At 40.3% G+C, this 24,747-nt stretch overlaps 1 protein-coding gene across 1 annotated transcript; it reads right to left on the bottom strand.

The window, feature by feature from the left end:
- Positions 1–551: 551 nt before the first annotated feature.
- Positions 552–10,887, bottom strand: amotl2a (angiomotin like 2a). The gene is made up of 11 exons (XM_047375775.1): positions 10,680–10,887; positions 8,759–9,561; positions 8,469–8,607; positions 7,447–7,591; positions 7,259–7,351; positions 5,102–5,397; positions 4,800–4,984; positions 4,293–4,394; positions 4,038–4,198; positions 3,545–3,715; positions 552–2,311 (listed from the first exon to the last, which is right to left on the bottom strand). The coding sequence occupies exons 2-11, from the start codon at positions 9,478–9,480 to the stop codon at positions 2,235–2,237; spliced, it is 2,091 nt and encodes a 696-aa protein (XP_047231731.1). The 5' UTR covers positions 9,481–9,561; positions 10,680–10,887; the 3' UTR covers positions 552–2,234.
- Positions 10,888–24,747: the final 13,860 nt, after the last annotated feature.

Raw genomic sequence — 24,747 nt, forward strand, 5'->3', positions numbered from 1 at the left:
AAATGCAGCAAAGAAACAAAAGAGAAATCTAAATCAAATCAATATTTGGTGTGACCACCTTTTGCCTTCAAAACAGCACCAATTCTTCTAGGTTCACTTGCACACAGTTTTTGAAGGAACTCGACTGGTAGGTTGTTCCAAACATCTTAGAGAACTAACCACAGATCTTCTGTGGATGTAACCTTTCTCACATCCTTCTGTCTCTTCATCTAATCCCAGACACACTCCATGATGTTGAGATCAGGGCTCTGTGGGGGCCATACCATCACTTCTAGTAAGTCTTGTTCTTCTTTATGCTGAAGATAGTTCTTAATGGCTTTGGCTGCATGTTTGGGTTCGCTCGCTTAGCATTTTGTAAATTGATAAAAAATAAACAATCATCATGTATATTTCTGAAAGCATTCATTGTTTACTGCTTTTTTTCACACCTGTCTAAAACACAAAAATGTGTTTGGTTTCCCTGCATCCTGTTAAAAGATATCTATTCAATTATTAGTGGGGGTTATATTTTAGCCTGTATTTTAAACAAATAGAAAGTTCTTCATCAGACATATATTAGAATTTTTTATTTATTATTTATTATTGTGAAATGTTAAGGCATACATCCAAATGTTTCCTTTCCAAAAGTTCACAGCAACATCAAATCGATTCAACCAGCTGAAGCAAGGCACTTTCCTCGGCCCTTTGTTTTTTATCATCAGTTATAAATTAAACACAAAGTACATCTTTGGCACCAGGACACAAAACAATTACATGTATATATATATATATATATATATATGAAGACAAGAAACAAGCGAAATATATTAACTTTTCTCACTTCAAATTGCCATTCATGTAAACAACATTCCAAAATAAGAGGACAGTGTGTAACACAGACTGGGACATGGCATTGACCGGCAAATGCACTATGATGGGAAAAATGAAACTAGTAGAGAAAAATATATTAAATGTGAGGTTTTGTTTGCTATTTGTGCTCTTCAGAATATACTTTTAATTAATGCCGTTCACACAATAAACATCAGAGATAAAACTAGATGATAAATAGATGAAATAGTAGCTTCATGTGATAAACACTTTAAGTTGGATTATGTCACATTCCAGTTATATACAACACAAAATCCTTGAAAACAGTAGTCAGCATTCAACAGTGTTGAGTAATCCTACACTAAGCAGGAGAAATAAATAGAAAATTCCTTGTTAAACATAAAGGTAAAAACACTGCTGAATATAAAACAGTGATAGAGACAACAAATAGAATAGCAGATGCAGGACAATTATAGTTGAAAACCTTCTCACGCACGATAGAACCAGCTACCAGCACGGGGAAGAAATAAATGGCCCAAGAAAAGCATGCATACAAGCATACAAAAGAATGTGTGCCATTTTAACAAGGCCGAGGGGTCACACTTTAGATAGCCTTTTTCTTAAACTGGAGCATTCCCTCAGCAAGGAATGTGAGAAGATTAGCTCCAGTGTGTCATCGGAGGGGAGCGAAATGCTGGGCAGCCGCCATCTGAGGCCACAAACATGAACTCGGGATTTGGAAAATTGGACGCCAGTGAAACGCTGTCAATCCTCGCAAGCTTTTTTAGGAGAGAAATGAGCGGGCATTTTGCAAGCTCTGCATTCAAGTGAAGTTTCTGAATCCTCCACTGAGCTGCGAGCAGGGGTCCCAAATGCATTTAAAAGAGAGGGGCAACTGCTAATTGTAGGTGGAGCTGTTCGTCAAACACAGTTTTCAAATGAAGGCCATTCTTTTTCTGAGCATCTATATAAATAGATATTACTGGTAGAGTGTGGTTATTGTGATGCCACAGTAAATTCAAGATTCAAGAAAGCCAAACAGAATATAAAATAATAATAAAAAAGAATCTAGACCAAAACTGATGTTAACATGAAAAGATGGAACACCTCTGAAACAGTCACATGACAAAAGACGCAGCATTTACAAATATAAATACAATTCACAACTAATGACAAACAACATGCAGTATCAGCAGCCCAGTTCCTTTTACATTGCAAAATACTGTCCAGGTACCTTGTAGTATCCCCCCATTCATTTGTGAAATGTGCAGAAACAGCTAAAGGAAAGCTCTGCTATCCTCAAAATCCCAGTTCCACGCTCTGGACTCTGCAAGCTGTTCACAGATCACATCGACTGAAAACTTTATCTAAAACTCCGCTGGATAATGTTGCCGTCACCTATCTGTCTTATAAGCCGCAGTCATGGCTCATATGAGGATTTCAATAGCCTCTGCATCTGAGCACTTGAACATCTTGAGCACTGCCTTCGGCTCCTCCAAGATGCCTAAAACAGACAAAATAAATGGGAGAATTAGAGAATAGTGCTGGTATGCTAAGTCAAACATCTTAGCGACTCTGGGTATTTGGCAGGGTATTTGTATGTGCCTTGTTTACTTCTATTATCTATGTCATATTACCACCATTAGTAAACTGTTGGGTTACTTATTTAACCCTAGGTTTACTGCTGGGGCAGACATTTGGTAGTTTTACCAGAACATCCTCAAAAAATGTGACCCAGTTTATTGGATTAGAGAAGATACTAAAAGGAGCCTCATTATTCATTTCTCACCACCATTTAGAACCATACAATGAACTGATAAGACTATACAGCAACTCTTTTACATGATAAAATAAGACAGGGTAATAAGGTAAAATGATGCTGTATAATAATCTTACTGGTAGTGGGTTCTGCTAATGTCTTGTTCAGAACAAGCTAGAGCTAGCTAAGCTCAATCCCAAACAACACGTTTATGGCAGCCCTATAGGGTTTTGCTCAGGGTGGATGGAGGCTTTGGCCTTGGCTCAAAATGAGATTTCGTACGGAACCCATCTGGGTAAATCCAATTGGGTACCTTATGTAGGTCTTAGATAGATAGGTCTCAAACAGGTAATGAGTAAACCAGTTCACAATGGACCCATACGGGTCCAGCTTTTTGACCATATTTCTTCTTCACTACGCCTTTATAGTTAAATATAATAGGGTCATTATGTAACCTGCAGACAAACCCATATAATGACCACTTTTCTACCTGTTTTTATGTCAATAAGGGTCCTGAATGTAAATGCTGGGAAAATCACAATTTGACTAAAGAATTTATCTTAAAGTCAAAATAGACAGGCAAAGTTTTATACTCTTTTATATACTAAGAAGATTTTTGTCATTAGGTTGTTTCATTTTTTTTAACTGATCTATTTTTAACACAGAATAAAAAAACAAAAATAATTTTTACCCAATCATAAAATTTTTTGTTGGACATTAGTTATTTTAAACTATTTTTGGGTTGACAACCTATCCCAATGTACTTGGTCAAACTAATAACCCAATCAACCTAGACTTAGATCTGTCTCCACGTGACCCAGGACTGTTTTAGCAAAAAGACGTTTTTATCCAGTGTAGTTGAAATTTAAATAAAAATGAAATGAAATGAAAAAAGTGAACATCCAACTAGACTGAATGCTGGTCAATGGCTCTCAAAGATTATATGTATTATATAATTTTACCAAACATAAAACCCACCCGTCGAAATCCCTGCAGTCGCCTGTAACTTGTCCTGCTCTGCAATGACCTCCAGCTCCTGCATGGTCTCATCGCTCTGGGTGCTGGAGTCTTGGGTCGGGGCCTTGGCCGTGACAAAGGACGGGGTTTTCAACACAGCAGCACCTGTCTGGTCATCTGAGAGGCTCTTTCCTAAAAATGCAGACAAAGAGAGGACACCATTTAATTACCCGCTTTCATCCACAATTACACCCCCCCAAAAACCTGCCCCTGCAAGTTCTTCCCATGACTATTCCTGAACGGGCTATTCTGGAGTGAGAGACGATATGCATTCCCGTATTAAAACATGTCTCCTAGTTGAGTAACACGAAAGGGTTGCCTCCTTCACCCTATTTCTGTTTTTTTTTTACCATGCATATGTTCGGTCTGGCTCTGGCAGTTGTCACATAGTGTCATGTGATATTAAAGATACAAAGTTCTGTTGAATGCATGAATAGTAGGAACAAAACCTCACCTTTACTCAATGTGCTACACGTCACGGTGTTGATTGTGGGGACGGATCTGGCCGGACGAAGCCCCTGGTTCTCCAGCTGGCCTTGCTCCCATCTGGAGCGCTGCTGGAGGACGTTGATCACACCATCCTTTTCCAGCAGCTGAGCATGAAGTTCACGGATCCTTAACACATGAAAAACAACATGAGTTTATAGTTCCATGAGCAGCAGGTATAAACCAACATGGTAGACATAACCAAGACAAAAATGAGGAGTACCTGTTCTCCATCTCCTGGTGTCTGTGACTTGACCAAGGCAGGTCTTCATTGAAGCTGCTGTTAGGTGAATTCTTGGGTGAATGATTGATGATTGTTGTATCCCTGGAAGCAATAAAACACATTGTGTTTTTTTTAATTAAACACCTGATCAACAAGAAGCTGATTTTATTTTTACATTCAGGACATTTTAATATCCATGAAATAATAAAAACCCTCCTCCTGCTCACCCCCCAATTAAAAAGATGTAACAGTCTTTTATTTTGCGATGAATCAGAAGCTGTGAATCAGAGACAAGCTTCAGTGTGATAGCCAGTGCTGGTACAAAGATATATTTTCTCACAGTGCTTACACTGTTAACAACACAGCATTGACTGGACATGTGACTGACTAATGACTATTGGTTTCCCCAGGTGTTTGCAGCTCCTCCCAGCCCATGCGCCCCTGGATGGTATGCACATTGACCCAAATCAAAAACTGTCACGGTACCCAGGTTGAGTTTCATCATACCTCTGTGCTGCAGCTGTTGCTGCTGCATCCATGACAAACTGCCTCATGGTGCTCTCCTCCAGGTACTTCTGCTCCCATTTGGTGATGTCCGCCTCCAAAGCCAGGATACGCTCCTCTTTTTCCCTCAGCTCCAGCTGCAACTTGGACGAGCTCAGCTCTGATGCTGTGAGGTTGGTTGTCTGGTTCTGGCACAGACAGAAAAGACACAACAGACCGATTAACTAACATTTACACCAATGTTTGACATTTTTTCCAACTGACAACTTCCTAAGATGCAGATGTTAATGACTTCTTTCCCTAACCTGCTGTGCCCTGAGGCTCTTCAGCTCCTGCTCCAGCCGAGTGCGCAGCCGCAGCTCCAGCACCTCCCTCTTCTCGCACGCTGCCTGTAGCTGAGCGAGGGCGCTCTGCAGCCGCTCCACTTTCTTCATGTAGGCTGTCTTCCGGTGCAGCTCTTCCTCCAGCTGCCGGTTGTGGCTTTGTGCCGAGGCCATGGCCTGCTCCAGCAGTTCACTTCTGTGCTGGCATTCTTCGCCAGACATGCGCAGATGTTGAATCTGCCTTTCCAGCTGTTCGCGCTCCCGCTGCTGCTCTTCGTCTGAGATAAAGAGGGATTTTAAAGAGAAAACAGGTGATGTGAGAAAAGAGTGTCAGTGGCATTTCCTCTTAAAATGAATGCCAACGTGTCAATCTTGGTGAGATCAGTCAAATGACTAAGCAATCACTCAGACTCCCAACTAACACAAATGTGCCCAACAAGACACATTTATACTCACAGATATAAAAAGCAGTTGTACATGTAAGCTTGAAATCAGCAACAAAAGAAACAGAAATTCTCCTTTATTAATCTTACAGCTTCTTTACATTTTAATGGGTGTTCTAGAAAGGAGAGCAAGTTTTATGGTTCCCCTGTGCCACTTTAAAAAGGAGGCTGATTACACAACACAAGTGCATGCCTGTGGAGGGAATGCAGACTTCCTCTTATCCACTTATGCACACAAGCATAGCTTTGTACTGGCAAAAGCTCTGGAATGCTTCTAAGGACGTGAAGTAAACAAGCAGCTCAAAATATTCCTCAAGCAGGTCTTGTTAAAAAAATATACATGGACAGCACCTCCCATGACTGTGTTTTTATTAGTGGTTTTGGCCGGTGCAACATTATGATAACTCTTTATAGCAGAAACATTTCAAACCTAAAGTCTCAAATTGGTCAAATGCCAAAACTGGTCAGCGAGGCTGCTGCCAACAATATTCCAATGAATCCTTAAAGGAATAGTTCAGAAGTTTTGAAGTGAGGTTTTGTAAAAAGGATTTTAGCAGTTTATATCTCACCTGAAATAGATCCTTCTTGTGGCATTGTCATTTAGTATACATTTCAGATCAGTTGCTCCAGGGGGCTAATGCTAACGTCTAGTCTGATAGAAGACAAGACCAAACACTTCTGCATCATACCAGTTTATGTGAACGCTACTTTATCAACCTTTAAACCTCATCACATTGGCATTTGGGTGGTTATTTAAGCAGAAGCCAATACTTATTTCCACGTGTTCATGTTCTGTTTTCAGTGGACGTTTGATACAGGAAGATCACTGGTGTTGCACGCCTCCAACATCAATTACCTGTGTAAATATTTAGCAGATTCTTTATAAATAACCATTCAATACAAACCAGAAAGTTTTCAAAGCAGTGTTTAAATAGATCAATAAACCGTTTTAAAAATGTAAGTTGTTTTAAGATGGCAGAAGTCCACTTTGGTCTTGGCTCCTCTCTCACTAGCTGTTAGCTTCAGCCTTTGGGACCAAATTAACCTAATTTAAACTAAATAAAGACTTCAAGATAGTTATGACCCACAGTTAAGATATTAACTGCATATAAGCTTTAAACTGAACCTCACTTCAAATATGAAATGATCTGAAATATCCTTTTACCATCAGGTAAAAGAATAATAGCACTAGCTGAAACAAGATATATCTGTTTCCTCTGTAGCCTAGAGGGAGAGATGAAATATTCACAGCTGGCTGACCATCATTAAACCACGAGGTAATAAAATGCCCAAACAAGGAGAATATGCAAGCCAGGGGTCGTGCTGATATAGGTCAGGATGCCCTGGAGTCCCACACTTATTAGTTCCTTTAGAAAAAGGAAGTTGCAGTGATGCACAACAGAAAAGCTGGGGGTTCAGGGAGGTGAGTATAATGACAGAACTGCCAGAAATACCATGAAGTCCAAACTCAGGTCACCTTTACTACAGCTTTGAAATAAAGCTCAGTGTCTAAGCTGACAGTTGAGATGCTGACATGTGTGTCATTAATGAGAAGGACGCCAATCCCTGCTCAGCTATGTCACCGCTGTTATTAAGTGAATCACAGAGTCTATTTTGACAAATCACATCAATTACCATATTTGTCTGGGACAAATATGTGAAAGGACCAACAAGACTAATGCAGATGTTTACTCACTTTGCTCCAAGAGTTTTACGAAGACATGCTGCCTTGGGTCTATGCACTCTGCGTCACCGGCAGCTCTGTGTTTGTTAGCTGTTTCAAGTTGCTCTGTGCAGGGAAAACATTCGCAACACACAAGTTACACACAAATATCACACCAAAAAGCTGGTACCCAGGCCTCAACATATAAATTGACCAAATACCTCTGAGGTCTCTGTTAAAATCATGCATCCTCTTAATCTCTGCCTCCAGTTTATTCCTTAGAGTTTTCTCCAAGGCTTCCCGCTTAGAAGAGCCTCTCATCAGGGTCTCATAAGCCTCGGATATCTGTTGAATCTCAAGCTCCAACTAGGGAGAAAGCACAAGAAGATCAGACATTTCTTTCAATTTCTGGATGTGGGTTTATGCATCAAAGAGGCTAATAAATCATTGCCATTTACAGACACATGGCTTTTAAACACAATACAAAACTGAGGAAGAGTTTAAATTCCTGAATGAGCATCTATGGATGTCAAGCAGCAGTTTGCTGTCTTTAACAAGACAAAAGAGATGAGATGCTTTGTGGGCATTCCAAAGTCTGGAATGGTGAGAAAACCCTTAACACTTGCCCCACAAATGGGAGCCATTCACAAATATTTCTTCAATGTGACCAGTCAGAAACTCCAAAATCTGATCAGTGAGAGCAACATACCTAAGCACTACCAGGTCACATTTACCAAAACACTCTTTTGTGTTAAAGTTATTTTCAGTTTGAAGAAGTGAAAAAGCTGCCTGCCTGTGTACTGGTGGCATGAATAAGCATTCATGCTGCTGCAACAGAGGTAGGCTTTGACGGGAGCTGGTCATATTGCTCCTTCACATCTTAACTGTTCCGTGCCTAACTTTTTTTCAAATACAATAATGTGCTGTCTGCCAAGCCAATTCATGCATGCCTTAGAAATGTATAATCAATTCAGAGCATGTGAAATGCTGGAGACTGGAATCTCTGATCGCTGTATCTCTATGTTAACACCGTAAAGCCGTAGTTATTTCAACATTCCTTTGGCTTTTATACCCTCACTGCTTTCACTGTAGTTAAAAACAGGCTGAAATGCCAGAGCGCACCCCCCACAAAAGTTGTATGGGCCTCTGTAGTGAGATGCCGTTTGTGAGGAAAGAAACAGCGAGTATGAGAAGCAGACATAAGAGGAATTGTTTCTCCATGGGTTGGGGCTATCTTGCTCACCTTCTGCAGTCTGGCAGCCTTCTGAATGTACACCTGCAGCTCCTTCCTCAGCTGCTCGTTCTCCTTCATCAACACGTCATTGCTGTTGGGGGATGTGCTGACGCTGTTGTGGGCCACTTGGGCCTGAGCAGACACATACCTGCAAAGGGCAGACAGAAGTGATTCACCACAACACACCTGAAAACCACAAAAATGATAAAAGAATGCTTTCTGGAGTTCTTTTGTTGGTCCTATGTTATTGTCCGATAATCATAATGGCATCATTACTCGATTATAGGATTATAGATTACCTGATGTGGTGTGAGTAGAATGGGGGAGGAGGGTCTTTGTGGTACTGTACGTGCTCCTGTGAGTAGCTGAGCATGTATTCAGGAACTGTGGCACATAGAGGATAGTCTGGAGGAGGTCCCCGCTGGTCTGCACATTGTTGGATCTCCTGTCTGTCAGCCACCGCAGTGTTTAAAACAATATTTTTATAAAGCTGTGGATAGCTGTGTGAAGAGGTCAGAGGCAAAGTGTCTCTGTGTCCGTTTCTCTCCAGAGAGAGCTGCATGAGCCTCTCGCTCAGAGAGCGAGCATGTTCCCGCTTCAGGTCCCACTGTCCCTCCCTTTGAATTCCCACTATGTCCATGCTGGGGCCGTCCTGTTTCAATCTTCCCCTTTGAGAGATAAGGTATTGCGAGTGCGCTTTAGCCTCCTCATAGGTTGGCAGCTGTTCCCTGTGGAGCTGATATAGACGACACATTGGGCTCTCAGAGGGCAGGCAGTCCCCCTGGTGCTCCTGTCCTTGAGGCTCCTGCCGCGTCGACATCTGCATATACTGGGTTTCCTCCTGTGTGAGGCTCTCCAAAGAGGAGCGTGGACTGCCTGTGCCTCCGCCGCTACTTCCTCCACGCAGGGCCTGCTGCTGGATGGCCAGAAGAGTGGTAGTGTCTGTCAGGTTTCCATAACGGAGCTGCTCCTGGATGAGGCGATGCAAGACAGTTCCAGAGGAGTCCTCGGCTGTCCTCATTTCAGTCAATAGGATTCAGTCCAAAACTTAAGCAACAACCAAGCTTGATGTGGAAGTGTTAGCACCTCAACAATCAGAGATCTGAAAGAAAGAAATAGGAGTCCTGATCAGTCTTAAAAAGGCAAGCGCTGGGCATCCCACCCCTCCATTCTGCATCTTTGTAGTTCTGTTTGGTTCATACCTAACCTTTGAAGCTACGAAATAACACTGTCTTTTCTGAGAAGTTTATCTGCCAGGTGGGTATTTCATTCCTGCATGAATGGTTGGTATTAAAGTATTGTACTATAATCTCCTAATTGTCTTCTGTAAGGAAAAGTGGTTCTCTGACTCTGATAAAGTCGCTTCAGCAGGAAGTAACTTATTGTTATTTTGGTTTGATCTGTCATATTTTATAAGAGTCAACAGGTCCTGATGTGGATCAGAACAACAGTCACTCTAAATAGGATGTAATATAACATCTTCTGAAAATAATATGAAATTTTATTAAATTTAGGACAGACATTTGAGCATTATCTGTCTCCATAATTCATAAAAAACACTTACCTTCCCAGAGAAACAAACTGATGTGGAATAGTTAAGTTAATGAGTGAGTAAATGGTTTGTTGTCATTTCTTAAAGGGAAGAAAGAAGAGAAATGGGGGAAAGAATGGGAGAAAAAGCAATTTGAACGGCATCAAATACACCCCGGGCCTGCCAAACAACATTATTGACTGTTACAGTTAAATGTTTCCTTCTTATGCATCCATCTATCGTCTATATGCGCTTATCTGTGCAGGGTCGCAGGGGAGCTGGTGCCTATCTTTGGGTGAGAGGAGGCGTTCACCCTGGACAGTTCTTCATGCTTCATTATAATAATAGTTGCATAACATCTAATGAATTATTGCTGGAAATACCCTTGAGGGTGATGTCACTTCAAACTGAATGTTAGTACCCACACACTCCAGATACAAAGATATAAGACAGGCTGAAATAATAATTATATTAATAAAAAACGAACACTCAAATAAAGAGACACAAACCCTCCACTAATTATCTATACACGCCTATCCACTGTGCTTTACCCTTATTATAAGACTAATATAGAGTGCATACATACATTGCGCCATTCGGGACGCCGTTGACAAGTTCGTTCAGTAAACATTCACACATTTAAACTGTCCGAAAGCGAAAACTACAAATAATGAATTAAAGAAACTTACCGCGTCTCAGTCCCCTGCGAAGTCTGATTAAAGTCTGTCCTTTCAATATTCTGCGCCTGGCTTTAAAGACACCAACTATAGTTTCCCAGAGCTCGTGGACACGTGTGCGCGCGCTGGCTGGGCAGCAGCTAACTGAGCGCGTGAAGCTGCGAGCCGCGCGGATAAATAACTGAGAGGCGATTGTTCGCTGCGCCCGGAATGAGAGGAATGTTAAAGCTCCGAGTCCCTGTGGGATCAAAAGCAGGAGCACGGAGGAGGAGGAGGAGGAGGAGGAGGAAGAGCATGGAGGAGGGGGCGGAGGAAGAGCATGGAGGAGGGGGCGGAGTCCGAGGGGAGAAATTGGATTCAGAGCTGCAACAGCAGTCCCTCAGCTGGCTGGTTGTGCTTGTGTCATGTAAACGAGTTAACTTTGTTTTCCTTTAGGAGCGAAGTTTGAGTCCCATGCAGCGTTCGAGACTAAAGAAGACAAGCGAAATGTTTATTTTTATGGGAGAGCCGGTACATTTTATAACACATTACAACATGACTGATTCGTTGCGAGGTCTTCACAGAAACATTCCAGGAATGTTGTAAGCTATAAGGAAATATGATTCGTACAAATTTCAAGAGGGAAAAAAAGGTCAGACCGTTAAAACGTGGGAGTGGAAAACAGGGGCGGTTCGTGCATTTATTTCGACCTGGACGAGCCTCCCACCCCCTCTTTTTGCCAAAAGTTAAAAATCCATTTTTACATGTTATTTCACATATTAACATACATATTAATGAAGTTTATCTGTAAAGTAACCTAATTTAATGTTTCTTAAATCTAAAACCAAATCATGAATACATCTAGCTGAGATCTAATCAGTTTAAATATGGCTTTTGAATTTACGCCGGGATTATAAAAATCAGACACCAAAATCAGCTTTTGTCTTTGTGGATGCCCTGCAGCCAATCCCTTTGACTTGACATGCTGTTGGGTAACAGACAACTGTTCCATGTGTGACTGACAATCAACTTAGGAAAAATAAATAAATCTTAGATGTTAGTGGCATCCACAAGGCCATTCCACCCTGGGCAGAAAGCTGTATAGTCAAGAACTGAAAACCACCGAAAATGCAAATATACAAAGAAAGACTGACAATCTGATCCCAAGTTCTGATGACAATCTCTGCACATTTCTGTTAACTGTTCTGTGTGTGTTCAATGACATATCATGAAATCTTGGGAATGTTATGCATTCAGACTATTTGCTTTTTGAATCCAGTGTAAAGGTAGAAAAAAGCCCTCTGTGGGATTTAACACAGCAAAATTATCACATCATCATATAAAAGTGTATTTTAGGCTGATAAATGCCTCATTTGATTTAATGATTGATTATATTAGAAGACTCATAAAGAAGCACAATCTTCAAGCAGATAATGAAAATTCCATGTTTTGGAATGATTAAAGCTGCACTTTGCTGCAAGATGGATCATACTTTGTGACAGGAACCATAAACAAACTGGGTAATGTCTCCCATTATATCTGACAACACTGAAACACTGATGATAACTGCAAATACATAACTGATACATGGATTCATGTTTTTTTTTTTTTTGGTTTCTTGAAAAGCTTTTTGTTTGCATATGTCTGGTAAATATTTAAGCCGTGGCCCGTGCCAGTTAATTGCAGAGTGTGTGCGTCTATGTGTGTGAACACGGTGGGAGAGGGGGCGGGTGAGAGGCATGCTGCCTGCCAGCTGTCTGTTGACTCAAATCCCGTCTCTTGCTTTAATAAGAGCACTGAGAGATGCATTGTTCTCCCCAAAAAGCAGACATGACGGGGGCAGCCCTGCCATCTGCCGCACCACGCCACCCCTCCACCACAACCAGAGCTTCATTCACAATCACAGTCATGCATGAAGATGGAGACCCTGGGATCAGCTGGTGTTGGGGGTTGGGGTCTAACAAAGAGTGGTGGCTTTCTGCAAAAAAAAAAACATCATCCTATTGTGGTGTCTGGAGTTTATGGAAGAAGTGAACAAGTCCCTGCTTGTTTTTGTACCTTAGTCAGTGGACAAACTGAAGGTTTCCTTTTCAAACAGAGGGTAACGCGATGATTTGCATGGCAGTTGAAGTCCAACAGTTGCTAAAGAGTTCTCAGCGTCTGATAACGATCCAGTTTTGCCGTGTTATGATTCAACTGGGTTGTCAAGATAAGCATGGGTTTTAATGCCTCACAATGTGTTATGTCTCTCTGTAGAATTTCTGGTTTACTATTCAGTCTCAACCATTCTCATATCTGCAGGTTAAAAATTAATTTAGAGCTATTGACAGGCACACTCATTTAACCTTACAAAAGTATTTATTTGAACGGTTCCACAACCCTCAAATTATACTACTGGGTTTTTTCATTATAGACCAGCACAAAGTAGTGCATAAGTGTGAGTTAGAAGAAAAAAGGATGGTATTCAAAATGTTTTGCACATTAAAATATAAAACGTATGGTGTGCAGTTGTTTAGCCCCCACCTTTACTCTTGTAGCCCTAAATAAAATTAATTCTGTGCAGCCAGTTGTCTTGAGAACTCACCTAATTTTTAATGAGTGGACCTGTGTTTCCATAGAAAAACCCCTTTTTTGTGAAAACCTCAGATGTTTGTTACACAATTTTAGTAAACAAACATAAAAAAAAACCAAGCTACAGTAAACAGCAGATAGGTCAAGGAGGACGTTGTGGGAAGGTTTGGAGCAGGGTTTGGTTATGAAACAATACCCCAAGCTTTAAATGCCATGCACAGCACTGTTCATTCTGTTCTATCATTCAAAACTAGAAATAGTGCAACTGCTGATCTACCAAAACATGGCAGTCCACACACAAGAAACAGTCAAGAGTTCCATGTTACCCTGGAGAAGCTTGCCTGTATCCACAGCTATGGTGGGGGAATCTTTTTACAGGGCAACTAAGAAGACATGTGCTCCACATATCTGGCTTGTATGGAAGATTGGCAAGAACAAAGCTGTATGCAAGGTACTAAGTGTAGAAGAAAAGCTAATTCTGAATGTTACCCTGAACAAACCATCCCCACTAGTGAAACATGGCGGTGGCAGCATCATCATCTGGGGATGTGTTTCATCAGCAGGAACTTGGAGGCTTGTCAGAGTTACTGTCGTGGAAGGATCTCGGGTCGGACCAAAGTGCAGACAAGAGCTCGGTAGCCGCATCATAGTTACTTCCTTGTTTATTCATAAAAGTCCAAAACGTAACAAAACACACTGCAGGGATGAAACAAGGACAAGATCAAAACTTGCGCAAACCTGCAGGTACTCATGGCAAAGCATAGCATAGTCAAAACGAAGCATAGGTATCCAAGGCATAGCATAGTCCGAAGCGTAGCATAAACAAAGCATAGACGTGGTAAAGGGGTAGTGACAGACACAAGGAACACAAAGAACACAGAAGGAACCAGTGACGAACAGAGACACCAAACCAACTAATATACTGGAGAACAGAAAGGGGAACAGAAGGCAGGTAATCAAAGAAACTGAGAACAGGTGCGACAAGGAGGCAGGGAAGCAGAAGGAACAGGTGAAACAAATACCAATCCATAACTAAACACAGAGATACTAAATAAGAATCCAAGGGTGAAATAATAATAATAATAATACTAATAATACCACAAAAAGTAATAAGAAAGCAACCACAAAGTAAAGTCCAAAATGTCACTCCATGACAGTTACAGGAAGATGGATAGAGCTAAATACAGGGCAATCCTGGAAGAAAAGCTGCTTGAGGTTGCCAAGACCTTTGAATGGAACATGGAATCTGCAGGAAGAGTTGAAAATTGCTGTTTACTCATTCTCTCCATCCAGTCTGAATGAGCTTGATGTCATGACTAAACTGTGTTTGAGTTGTGAGTTCTTGTTGGTTTCCCTGATTGTGTTCTCTAGTTGAGGTTATTTCAGTTCATTTATGGTTGATTAGGTTTTCGGTTCATTCTTGTGTTTATATTTCTGTTACTTCCCTGGACTTCTCAGTGTTTCCATTCATCTGGGTTAATTAGCCTCCCTCCTTCAGTTGCTTGGCATTCTCCCTGCCACCTGCTGCTCCACACTTTACTTGATTAGCTCTTCTTGTTCATTGGTTATTTTTCCACCCTGCCTCTTTATCTATAGTTTCTGGTTTTTATTCCCCACCACTGGATCCTACTGTTGACATTCTGCACCATTTCACTATTGTCATGCCCGTCTCATCGTCCATGTTCCATGTTTATTATTTTCTATTGTAAGTCATTTCAATTATTAAATATCCAACTCACCATGCGGCTCCTACTTGCAAGTTGGTCCTACATAAACCCAGCATTCAATGACCCTCAAACTATTTTGCAAAGAAGAATGTGGAAAAACTCTGATTTTAGATGTCCAAAGATATATACTGGTCCTTCTCAAAATATTAGCATATTGTGATAAAGTTCATTATTTTCCATAATGTCATGATGAAAATTTAACATTCATATATTTTAGATTCATTGCACACTAACTGAAATATTTTAGGTCTTTTATTGTCTTAATACGGATGATTTTGGCATACAGCTCATGAAAACCCAAAATTCCTATCTCACAAAATTAGCATATCATTAAAAGGGTCTCTAAATGAGCTATGAACCTAATCATCTGAATCAACGAGTTAACTCTAAACATCTGCAAAAGATTCCTGAGGCCTTTAAAACTCCCAGCCTGGTTCATCACTCAGAACCCCAATCATGGGTAAGACTGCCAACCTGACTGCTGTCCAGAAGGCCACTATTGACACCCTCAAGCAAGAGGGTAAGACACAGAAAGACATTTCTGAACAAATAGGCTGTAAAAAAAAGTGTGGCAGAAAACGGTGCACAACGAGAAGAGGTGACCGGACCCTGAGGAAGATTGTGGAGAAGGGCCGATTCCAGACCTTGGGGGACCTGCGGAAGCAGTGGACTGAGTCTGGAGTAGAAACATCCAGAGCCACCGTGCACAGGCGTGTGCAGGAAATGGGCTACAGGTGCCGCATTCCCCAGGTCAAGCCACTTTTGAACCAGAAACAGCGGCAGAAGCGCCTGACCTGGGCTACAGAGAAGCAGCACTGGACTGTTGCTCAGTGGTCCAAAGTACTTTTTTCGGATGAAAGCAAATTCTGCATGTCATTCGGAAATCAAGGTGCCAGAGTCTGGAGGAAGACTGGGGAGAAGGAAATGCCAAAATGCCAGAAGTCCAGTGTCAAGTACCCACAGTCAGTGATGGTCTGGGGTGCCGTGTCAGCTGCTGGTGTTGGTCCACTGTGTTTTATCAAGGGCAGGGTCAATGCAGCTAGCTATCAGGAGATTTTGGAGCACTTCATGCTTCCATCTGCTGAAAAGCTTTATGGAGATGAAGATTTCATTTTTCAGCACGACCTGGCACCTGCTCACAGTGCCAAAACCACTGGTAAATGGTTTACTGACCATGGTATCACTGTGCTCAATTGGCCTGCCAACTCTCCTGACCTGAACCCCATAGAGAATCTGTGGGATATTGTGAAGAGAACGTTGAGAGACTCAAGACCCAACACTCTGGATGAGCTAAAGGCCGCTATCGAAGCATCCTGGGCCTCCATAAGACCTCAGCAGTGCCACAGGCTGATTGCCTCCATGCCATGCCGCATTGAAGCAGTCATTTCTGCAAAAGGATTCCCGACCAAGTATTGAGTGCATAACTGTAGATGATTATTTGAAGGTTGATGTTTTTTGTATTAAAAACACTTTTCTTTTATTGGTCGGATGAAATATGCTAATTTTGTGAGATAGGAATTTTGGGTTTTCATGAGCTGTATGCCAAAATCATCCGTATTAAGACAATAAAAGACCTGAAATACTTCAGTTAGTGTGCAATGAATCTAAAACATATGAATGTTAAATTTTCATCATGACATTATGGAAAATAATAAACTTTATCACAATATGCTAATATTTTGAGAAGGACCTGTATTAACAGACTGGCAGCTATTAATACCGTGAAAAGGTGGTTATGCAAAGTATTATCCGAGAAGGGCTGATTACAAATTGTAATCAGCAATATTTGAAAGCACCATAAATACTTTTACAAGGCTCTGTATAGAATTGGAAAACAGTGAGAAATTGCTGTCTTGAATTTGACAAAAAAAAAAAAAAATCCATCTACTTGGTCCTTTAATGTTTCTCTGTTATCCTGTAGTCATTGTGTTTCTTTGCTCATAATAAAATGTCTGTTTGAGTGCCTTAGCTGGGAGCGATCAGCACATGGAGTCTTGTTTCCCCTTTAATGGCCAGTTAACAGTTTCCATGTTGCACTGCATGGACTCTTTATGAGAACATGTGAATTGTTTCACTCCTACAAGCGTCAGTGTACCTTGCAGGCTTTTTAAAGATGTTTACAATAAGCAAGTTGTTCTTTGAGTTTATTTAAAAAGGTGCAATGTACTACTCAAACATTAATGTCACCATTTGATGCGTTGTACCAGATTATAGCTTTTGGCAAATTCCACCTCCGCAGTAGGAAAAAAAAAAGCTTAAGAACACTAAAGAATTAAATCAACAACTTTATTACATACACACAGTACTTTAAAACTCACAACTACGAGTTATTATGAGAACATCCTAATCAGTGACTGCATCTCTGAGCAGCCTTTAACGAACTTTGTAAGTTTTATTTCAGACCCTTTTAGAGGCTACCATCTTCTGGCATCATGGTCTATTGATTTGTTGCTTTTACAAAGAAACTCTGAGACATCTAATTAAATTCAGTATGCGAATATGGACAAAGTTACCTAAAGGAGGGGAAGCCAAAACATTTAGAACTCTATGAAAAAGACAAAACATCAAGAACAATTTATTGTCATAGTTCAGGAGGTTGTGTATATTTAACTGGTTACATAAGCCCAGAGACAGAGAGACAAACCTTTTTGCTTGTTGTTAAAGTCCTCAATAATATCTTGGTTAAAAGACTATTAAAAAAATTAAAAAATTAGAATAGGAACTTAATGAGAATTGGAAAGAGTAGAGAAGAGAGGACAACTTTCGTGTGATTTTAAAGGGAGTTTGGAATTTTTTAAGTTGTAATAAAAAATGTCCTGAATAAAAATTAATCTCCATATGCAGACTCTGAAACCTCTCTCTATCATGGATGAACCACTCTGCCCCCTTCATGACCCCTTTAGTCCAACAGACTCATTCTGCTCCACTGCCACAAAGAACTTTACAGAAAACCATTCCTTCCATTTGACATCTTGCTGTTTAGTTGCATTTATATCTGTACATATTGTTTATAACATGTAAAATTAAAACAGTCTAAATAACAAATTAGGTCTAAAACCCACCTTTAAGTTATTTAACATTAGCTTTCTACAACACTACGTTCTGTTATAAATTGAAAGTAAAACCACGGTGACCATACCTCTGAAGCAGAGAAATTAGGTCGGAGTGCATGTGTTTTTATTCCAACTAGATGATGCCTGCTTTTGATTACAGAGATGATTATTTAGAGCTTGTCCCTACCTTCACACCAATCCCATTCAAGCATCAGCTTTGCTGTTTAATCTTACTTTATCCACCTCATTGCTATAACCCTTAATGCTTTGTGAGAATTAAGACTAGAATGCAGCGCACCGATGAATTATAAACTATCATAAACGACAGAACCACATCATTAGTTATTTCTTAAACCTAGAATCTGCCCTAACCTGCTCTCAGCAGTGCTGGGAATCCTTTTCAGAAGTTGACTTTGGAGGATGGTTGCAGCTGAACCACCATGTGGCATAAGAATTTTTAGGAATCGTCCATCATGGGATTTTTGTTGCCAAAATGAATTTTTCAGTGATTGCATCAAACTAAGATTATTTAGCCACATTTGTCTTTATTCCTCTTCTGTTGGTAACCAATGGAAAATAATTGACTGATGGCAGGAATAAGCCCATTTCACTTTTGGTGCATGTTCAACTTGCTCATGCAAAAGCCACCAGTTAAGCTTACCCTTAAAAATGACATGCTGTTCTTTGCTGCAAGCTCAGTCCAGATCGCTCCAGTACAAGTCGTCGAGGTGATGAGCACACGTTTTTGGAGAAAATTAATAGAATTAATAGTATACATTGGGGCAATAATATCTTAACTTCCAGAAACCTTCTACAACAAATATATTGCACCCTGAGCTCTGACTAAACCTAAAGTAGTCACCTGTGCAAAAGGTGATGTCTGTCATTGGCTGCCTAAAGTCTACAGGGAGAGTTTTAAATGATGACAAAAAAGTGCCAGGATCATTTTACATAATTAAAGATGGATCACCTTACTCGGGGCTGGACCTGATTAAGGCACTCGATGTTAACATTATAGATTGAAAAGTTATATGCAAAAAAGAGGATCTTGCAAAACAATCTCCAGCCACTAAAAAACATGAACGGTGAACAACACTGATTGTGCTTCTGTCCACCATTTTGGTTGTGCTAAAGGGTTCATCCAGAAAGTTCAGGTAAGTAATACAGTACTCCAAAAACCAAGGTGTCTACTACTTGGGGGTCCTACCTCAGCACTGCTCTTTTGCCCTTTTCAGATCATATTTCTGCAATAAACACACAACAAACCCTTTATTATGGACCACTTTGTCCTTTCACATTATACAAGTCGACCTCCCATGATCATGGGCTCTGTATGTGCTTATTGAGTATGCAGCTAGGATAGCAGAACCACAGGGGCCTGGCTTACAGCCTGTAACATTCACCGGAACAAAATATGAAAGATACTTATCAGTAATTTCCTTTGTATCTGCTTGAGATCTTGTGTCGTGATCCACATTCAACCTGTCAAGATGCATTCTAAATGCTTTAAATTCAAGCAAAATCGCTGTATGCCATCCTCAAAATGTTATTATCTGCTTTAGGTTCTGCGGATCAATTTATTTCTACAAATTTATGGGCACTGGGAGATCATCTCGAGTAGGACTTGTGCTGTTGCTTCTGTCTTTGCTTATCACACTCATTCTGCAATCCTACCATCCCTATATGTGACAAGAACTAGAGAGCTTGGCCATTTTTTATATGGGCACACCCACATTCCCAACTCACAAATGCATATTCCTTCCAAGTGTGGCACCATTTCAGAAGGAATAACCAGGCTTTTCAAATGGTACAAAATGTATTGCCAAGAAGCGTTGTTACAACAAAGAAGTAATCTGATGTGTTGCTCCTTTCTCTAAGCATTTGACATACTGCAGTATGTCCAAAGATTGTTATTGTTACAGTATAATTACTTATTGCATAACTGTGACGCAAGATCAATGGAAAGATGAATTTCTCACACCCTTCACTACTTATGTCTGCCTTTGCACAAAAAGGCACAGCTAGTGTGATTAAGTGCTTAACTTGCTTGAACATGCAGGAATTATTTTTCATGACTACACCCAACATAAACATGAGCAGCTTCAGAATCAAGCAGTTATGAATTATTGTGCCATTGCATTCCTAGGAAATAATATAAATCTATCCCCTGCAATAACTTTTTCATATTTCCAGTTTAAATACGAGCTGAATATGCATATATAAATAGAGTTAATGAAATCACAATTTTCTTAAGGTGAGCTCAGAAACAGCATTTAGGGTTTTACTTTGCTCCTTTTTCAACACTGGGTAATTTTCAGAAGAAGCAGGACAGCTGGTTGGTGTTTCACCAAGGACTCTCCAGTTGCATATTTTCCCCTTTATTTGGCATTATTCTGAAGTTTTGGGTACAGTTACCATCAAACAAAGCTTTAAAGACTAGCCTTTTGAAGCTGTTAACAGTCCAGCTAACTGAGTTAACACAATACAGACACTGATCTGAGAGCAACAGCCTTGTTACGTGAAGTATGAAAGGCTTGGCGCTGGAGCAACTCCCTTTGTTTCCTGCATAGGAGGAAATGGCCACATTCCTCACATTACCATGTGCATGGGGTCTAGTAGAGCCTCCTGTCTACTGTGTTGATGATGATGGGGGGAGCAGATTGGTGGTTTTCCGGTCACACTCTTTTAACTTTAAACCTTTTTTTTATTAAATCAAAGGAAAAAAGTGTGACGACTGGTGGATTTGCCAAAATAATCCTGGTGTTTGCTTATTAAAATAAGCAGAACTTTTTAAAATCTTTCTTCAAGACAAACATTTATTTTGTTCTGTTTCTGTCTTTATATATAGCACCAATTCACAACACATGTTGTCTCAAAGCACTTTGCAATACAAAAAAAGGTCAATTCAATCAATCAAGCAGACAGATTCCAAGTCAAATACATTTATTCCAGTTGATCCTAGTTATCAAACAATGAGGTCAAGTTCAGTTTATTACTCAAACTGGTTGACAAGTTTTCTCTTTAAGGAAATCCAGCAGATTGCATTGCATTGACTTAAAGCGTTAATTCCTCCTCAATGAGCATGTAGTGACAGTGGATAGTCAACTGCATTGTGTCGTTGACTTTGCAGCAATCCCTCATACTGAGCACAGAAAGGAAAACTCCCCTTTCACAAGAAGAAACATCCAGCAGAACCTGGCTTAGTTTTAACGGCCATCTGCCATGACTGACTGGGGGCTTAAGAAGAAAGAGCATACACACACAAAACGAGAGGCACTGCACTGGTCCAGGGGTACTTCCTATGGTGAAGAAAAGTAAAACGTTAATGGAAGTACTAGCTCCTGTAGTGGCTTCATCTAGGAGAGAAACACAGCTAAACAGATAAGCTCTGAGCCAGTTTTCAAATCTAGAGAACAAAAGAGAGCATAGTTACTGGAAGTAAAAGCTCTGCCAATAGCTATGTCCAGAAGAGAAACAGGGTTAAGCACTGAAAGACTCGATGCTTTCAACCCTGTAGTTTAAAGCTGCAATGGTGTTCACGGTGTCACGAACTTCCCCCTTTTTCTTTCCAAATGTAAAGAAGGACAATATAGCCAAACACATCAGTTTTAGTTTAGACCACGGGACATGTCTCCAAAAATTAAATCTTTGTCTGAATGCATTTAATTTATAATCTATAATATGGTGCTTTTGGAGTAATTGCTTCTTTCTCCCCTGAGTGGCTTTTCAGCCCATGTTTGTACATGACTTGTTTCACTGTAGAGAATGACACTCTCTTGCCAGCTTCAATCAGCATCTTCCAAAGGTCTTCTGGTTTTATTCTGTGGTTCAGGTAGACATTTGGTACCAAAACATGTCCATGCCAGAGATGCCTTCCAGAATTCCTGTGCTGTTTACACAGATGAACAGCTGAGCCTGGCACCTTCAGACATCTGGACAATGTACCAAAGGATGAACCAGTCAATTATTCTCTTCCCGATTTCAAATGTTGTGAATTAACCACAAGTTTACAAAACCATGACATCGTGGCATTACGTGTGTTAACATTTGACTTTAAAGAAAGTAATAAAAAAATCCTTCAACAGTTCTCTGTTATTATTTTGCCATTTAGAAACTGGAAATTATTTTGCTAATCCTAACTGACCTAAAACAGCAACGTTTAGAATGATTTAATGTAAGAAAGTGAGAAAATAAGCTTATATCTAAATGTCAGCAGCCATATTGGAGGACAGTAAAACAAAAACATTTACACAAGTGTGACTTGTTGCAGGTCCAGCAGACAGGGTCCTTTGCACTTGGTGGGAGAACAAATTCCTCACATTAACAAAAAAGTAAACAAATGACACTGAACTGGTGAGGAACTGTAAACAGGACTATGCCTCTGGGAGATGCTGTTTACAGATAAGACAAAGACATATTTTCACTACTGTCCCATGGGCTCATAGCTGCTAGGCCTATCATTCTGCATAATATGAGAATGCTTGCAGTGAGATAAGGACAGACTACATGTGGGTCTCTCACTTTATTAAAAGCAGGACATTTGTCCTGCCTTGACTCAGGCAGGCTGAATACAAATGAGCACCACCCGTTTTTAATAGTTCCTATTTCATGTTCACACAAAACAAAAAAACAAAAATCAGGATTAGATTAAATTCCCTGTAGAGATCATGTTTGTTCTTCTTGGAGCAACATCAACCACAACATTGAGTTAAAACTGGCAAGATAATAACAAATTATGCTAAAATAAGATTTGAGAGCCATCTTAACCCACAGCTGATGCTAGTTACCATTGAGCTGAAAATGTATTCACTGGATATTTGATACATGCAAACGGTCAGAAAAGCAAAACCCCAACATACCTCGTTGCCAACGTTCCTGAAACCTTTGGAAGACGCTGAACTCAATTTAGCTATTTCAGGGAAACGAGTCACATGTGTTTGCCTCAAAACACAGGCGCTGTGTCAACACACAAGATGAGCATTCTTGAATGCTTGTGCTGCCACATAATTACCTAGAAATACGACACCTGAAGGCCTTAGGAAACAAAGAGGAAGCTGGAAAAGACAATTAGTGTTTCATATAGATGTTGTGCATTCACAGGTTACATTGAGCAACTTTTACAAGAACAAAGGCAAGTTTTGTTGAAAGTTGAATGATGAATTGGCTTTCTAAAATCAAAGGGGAAGGAATTTCATTGGATGTTATAGGGCCTCAGGCTGGGAGGCAGATGTTTGTGGGGAAACAAAGCACAGAGCATCTCATGCCCTCCAGCTAAGAGGCAGATGCACCTGTCAGCTCCCACCATATGGACAACATGCTGTGTATACCAAACTTACAGCAGACTGCACATAGCCAACAACACAAAGTATGAAGAAAAAAGCTTATTCTCATTTCAATTAATACAGAAATATGCAGCCAGAGCGTAAAGGTGTTAACACTGCTTGAACCTTTCCTCATTTTGACATGTTATAACCACAAACCATGAATTTTATGGGCCTTTTATGTGATAGACCAACACAAAGCAGTGCTTAACTGTGAACTGGGAGGAAAATGATATATGTTTTCCAATTTTTCCAAATAAAACTCTAGAAATTGTGGCTCACACATGTTTTTAGCCCACTAGTTTTAGACCACTAATAAAGTTCAGTACCATCAATCTTTTTCAAGAGGTTACATGATTAGTTAATAGTCGACCTGTGTGTAATTAGATCCAGCTGTTTTCTGAAGGCCTCTGATGTTTGGTAGAAAACATTAGTGAACCAACAGTATCATGAAAACGAGGAACACCGCAGACAGGTCAAGAAAAGCTGGAAAAAAGTATGTATAAGTATATTACAGGCTTTAAACATTTCACTGAGCACTCTTTAAATCCATTATCTGAAAATGGACTGAATATGGCACAACTCAATAATCAACTGAGATATGGGTTTTCACCTGAGCGGAATCTGAACAAAGAGAGCAGAGAAGTCTTTGAGAGAAGCAGCCAGTAGGCCCTTCTCTGGAGGAGCTGGAGAAACTAACAGCTCTGGTTGGAGCCTCTGTTGACAGGGCATCCATTAGTCATACACTCCACATAAGTGGCCTGTATGAAAGAATGACAAGAATTGTCAAAGGAAAGCCATAACAAGTCCCATGTTCAGTTTGCCAACGGCCATCTGTTGGACACACCGAACATACATGAAGGTTATATCTGATCAGAAAAGACCAAAATGAAATGTTTTGGCCTATAGGCAAAACACTATTTCTGGTGGAATCACTCTGTACACACAATCCTATTAGTAAATTATGGTGATGGTAGCATCATTCTGTGGGAATGCTTTTCTTCAGCAGGAACAGGACATTGCTGGAAAAAAAATCTGTTACGAACTTGAAGTCAGCACTGAGGTTTATCTTTCAGGAGAAACAAAACACCCCTAAACATGCACCCAGAGCTACAATGGAATGATTCAAAGCATTTTTATTTGAAGAATCTTTAAAAAGACTTTGCTTTTTGGTTTCCACCCAAACTCACTGGGCTTTAGTTATTTTCCAAAGGGGAAGGAAGAAATATGCTTCTATCTAGATGTACGAAGCTGGTCGAGACCTACCACAAAGCTCTTGCAGCTTTAGTTGCAGTGAAAGGTGGTTCTACAAAGTGTTGGGTCAGAGTAGCTGTATACAAATGCACACCAAACCTTTATTCATAAAAAATCTGAAATGTTGAAAAGGTTGGAAAAATTATTATTTTCCTTCCACACCACATTTTTATGC

The sequence above is a fragment of the Girardinichthys multiradiatus genome, chromosome 9 (assembly GCF_021462225.1).
Source record: "Girardinichthys multiradiatus isolate DD_20200921_A chromosome 9, DD_fGirMul_XY1, whole genome shotgun sequence".
Lineage (NCBI taxonomy): Eukaryota > Metazoa > Chordata > Actinopteri > Cyprinodontiformes > Goodeidae > Girardinichthys > Girardinichthys multiradiatus.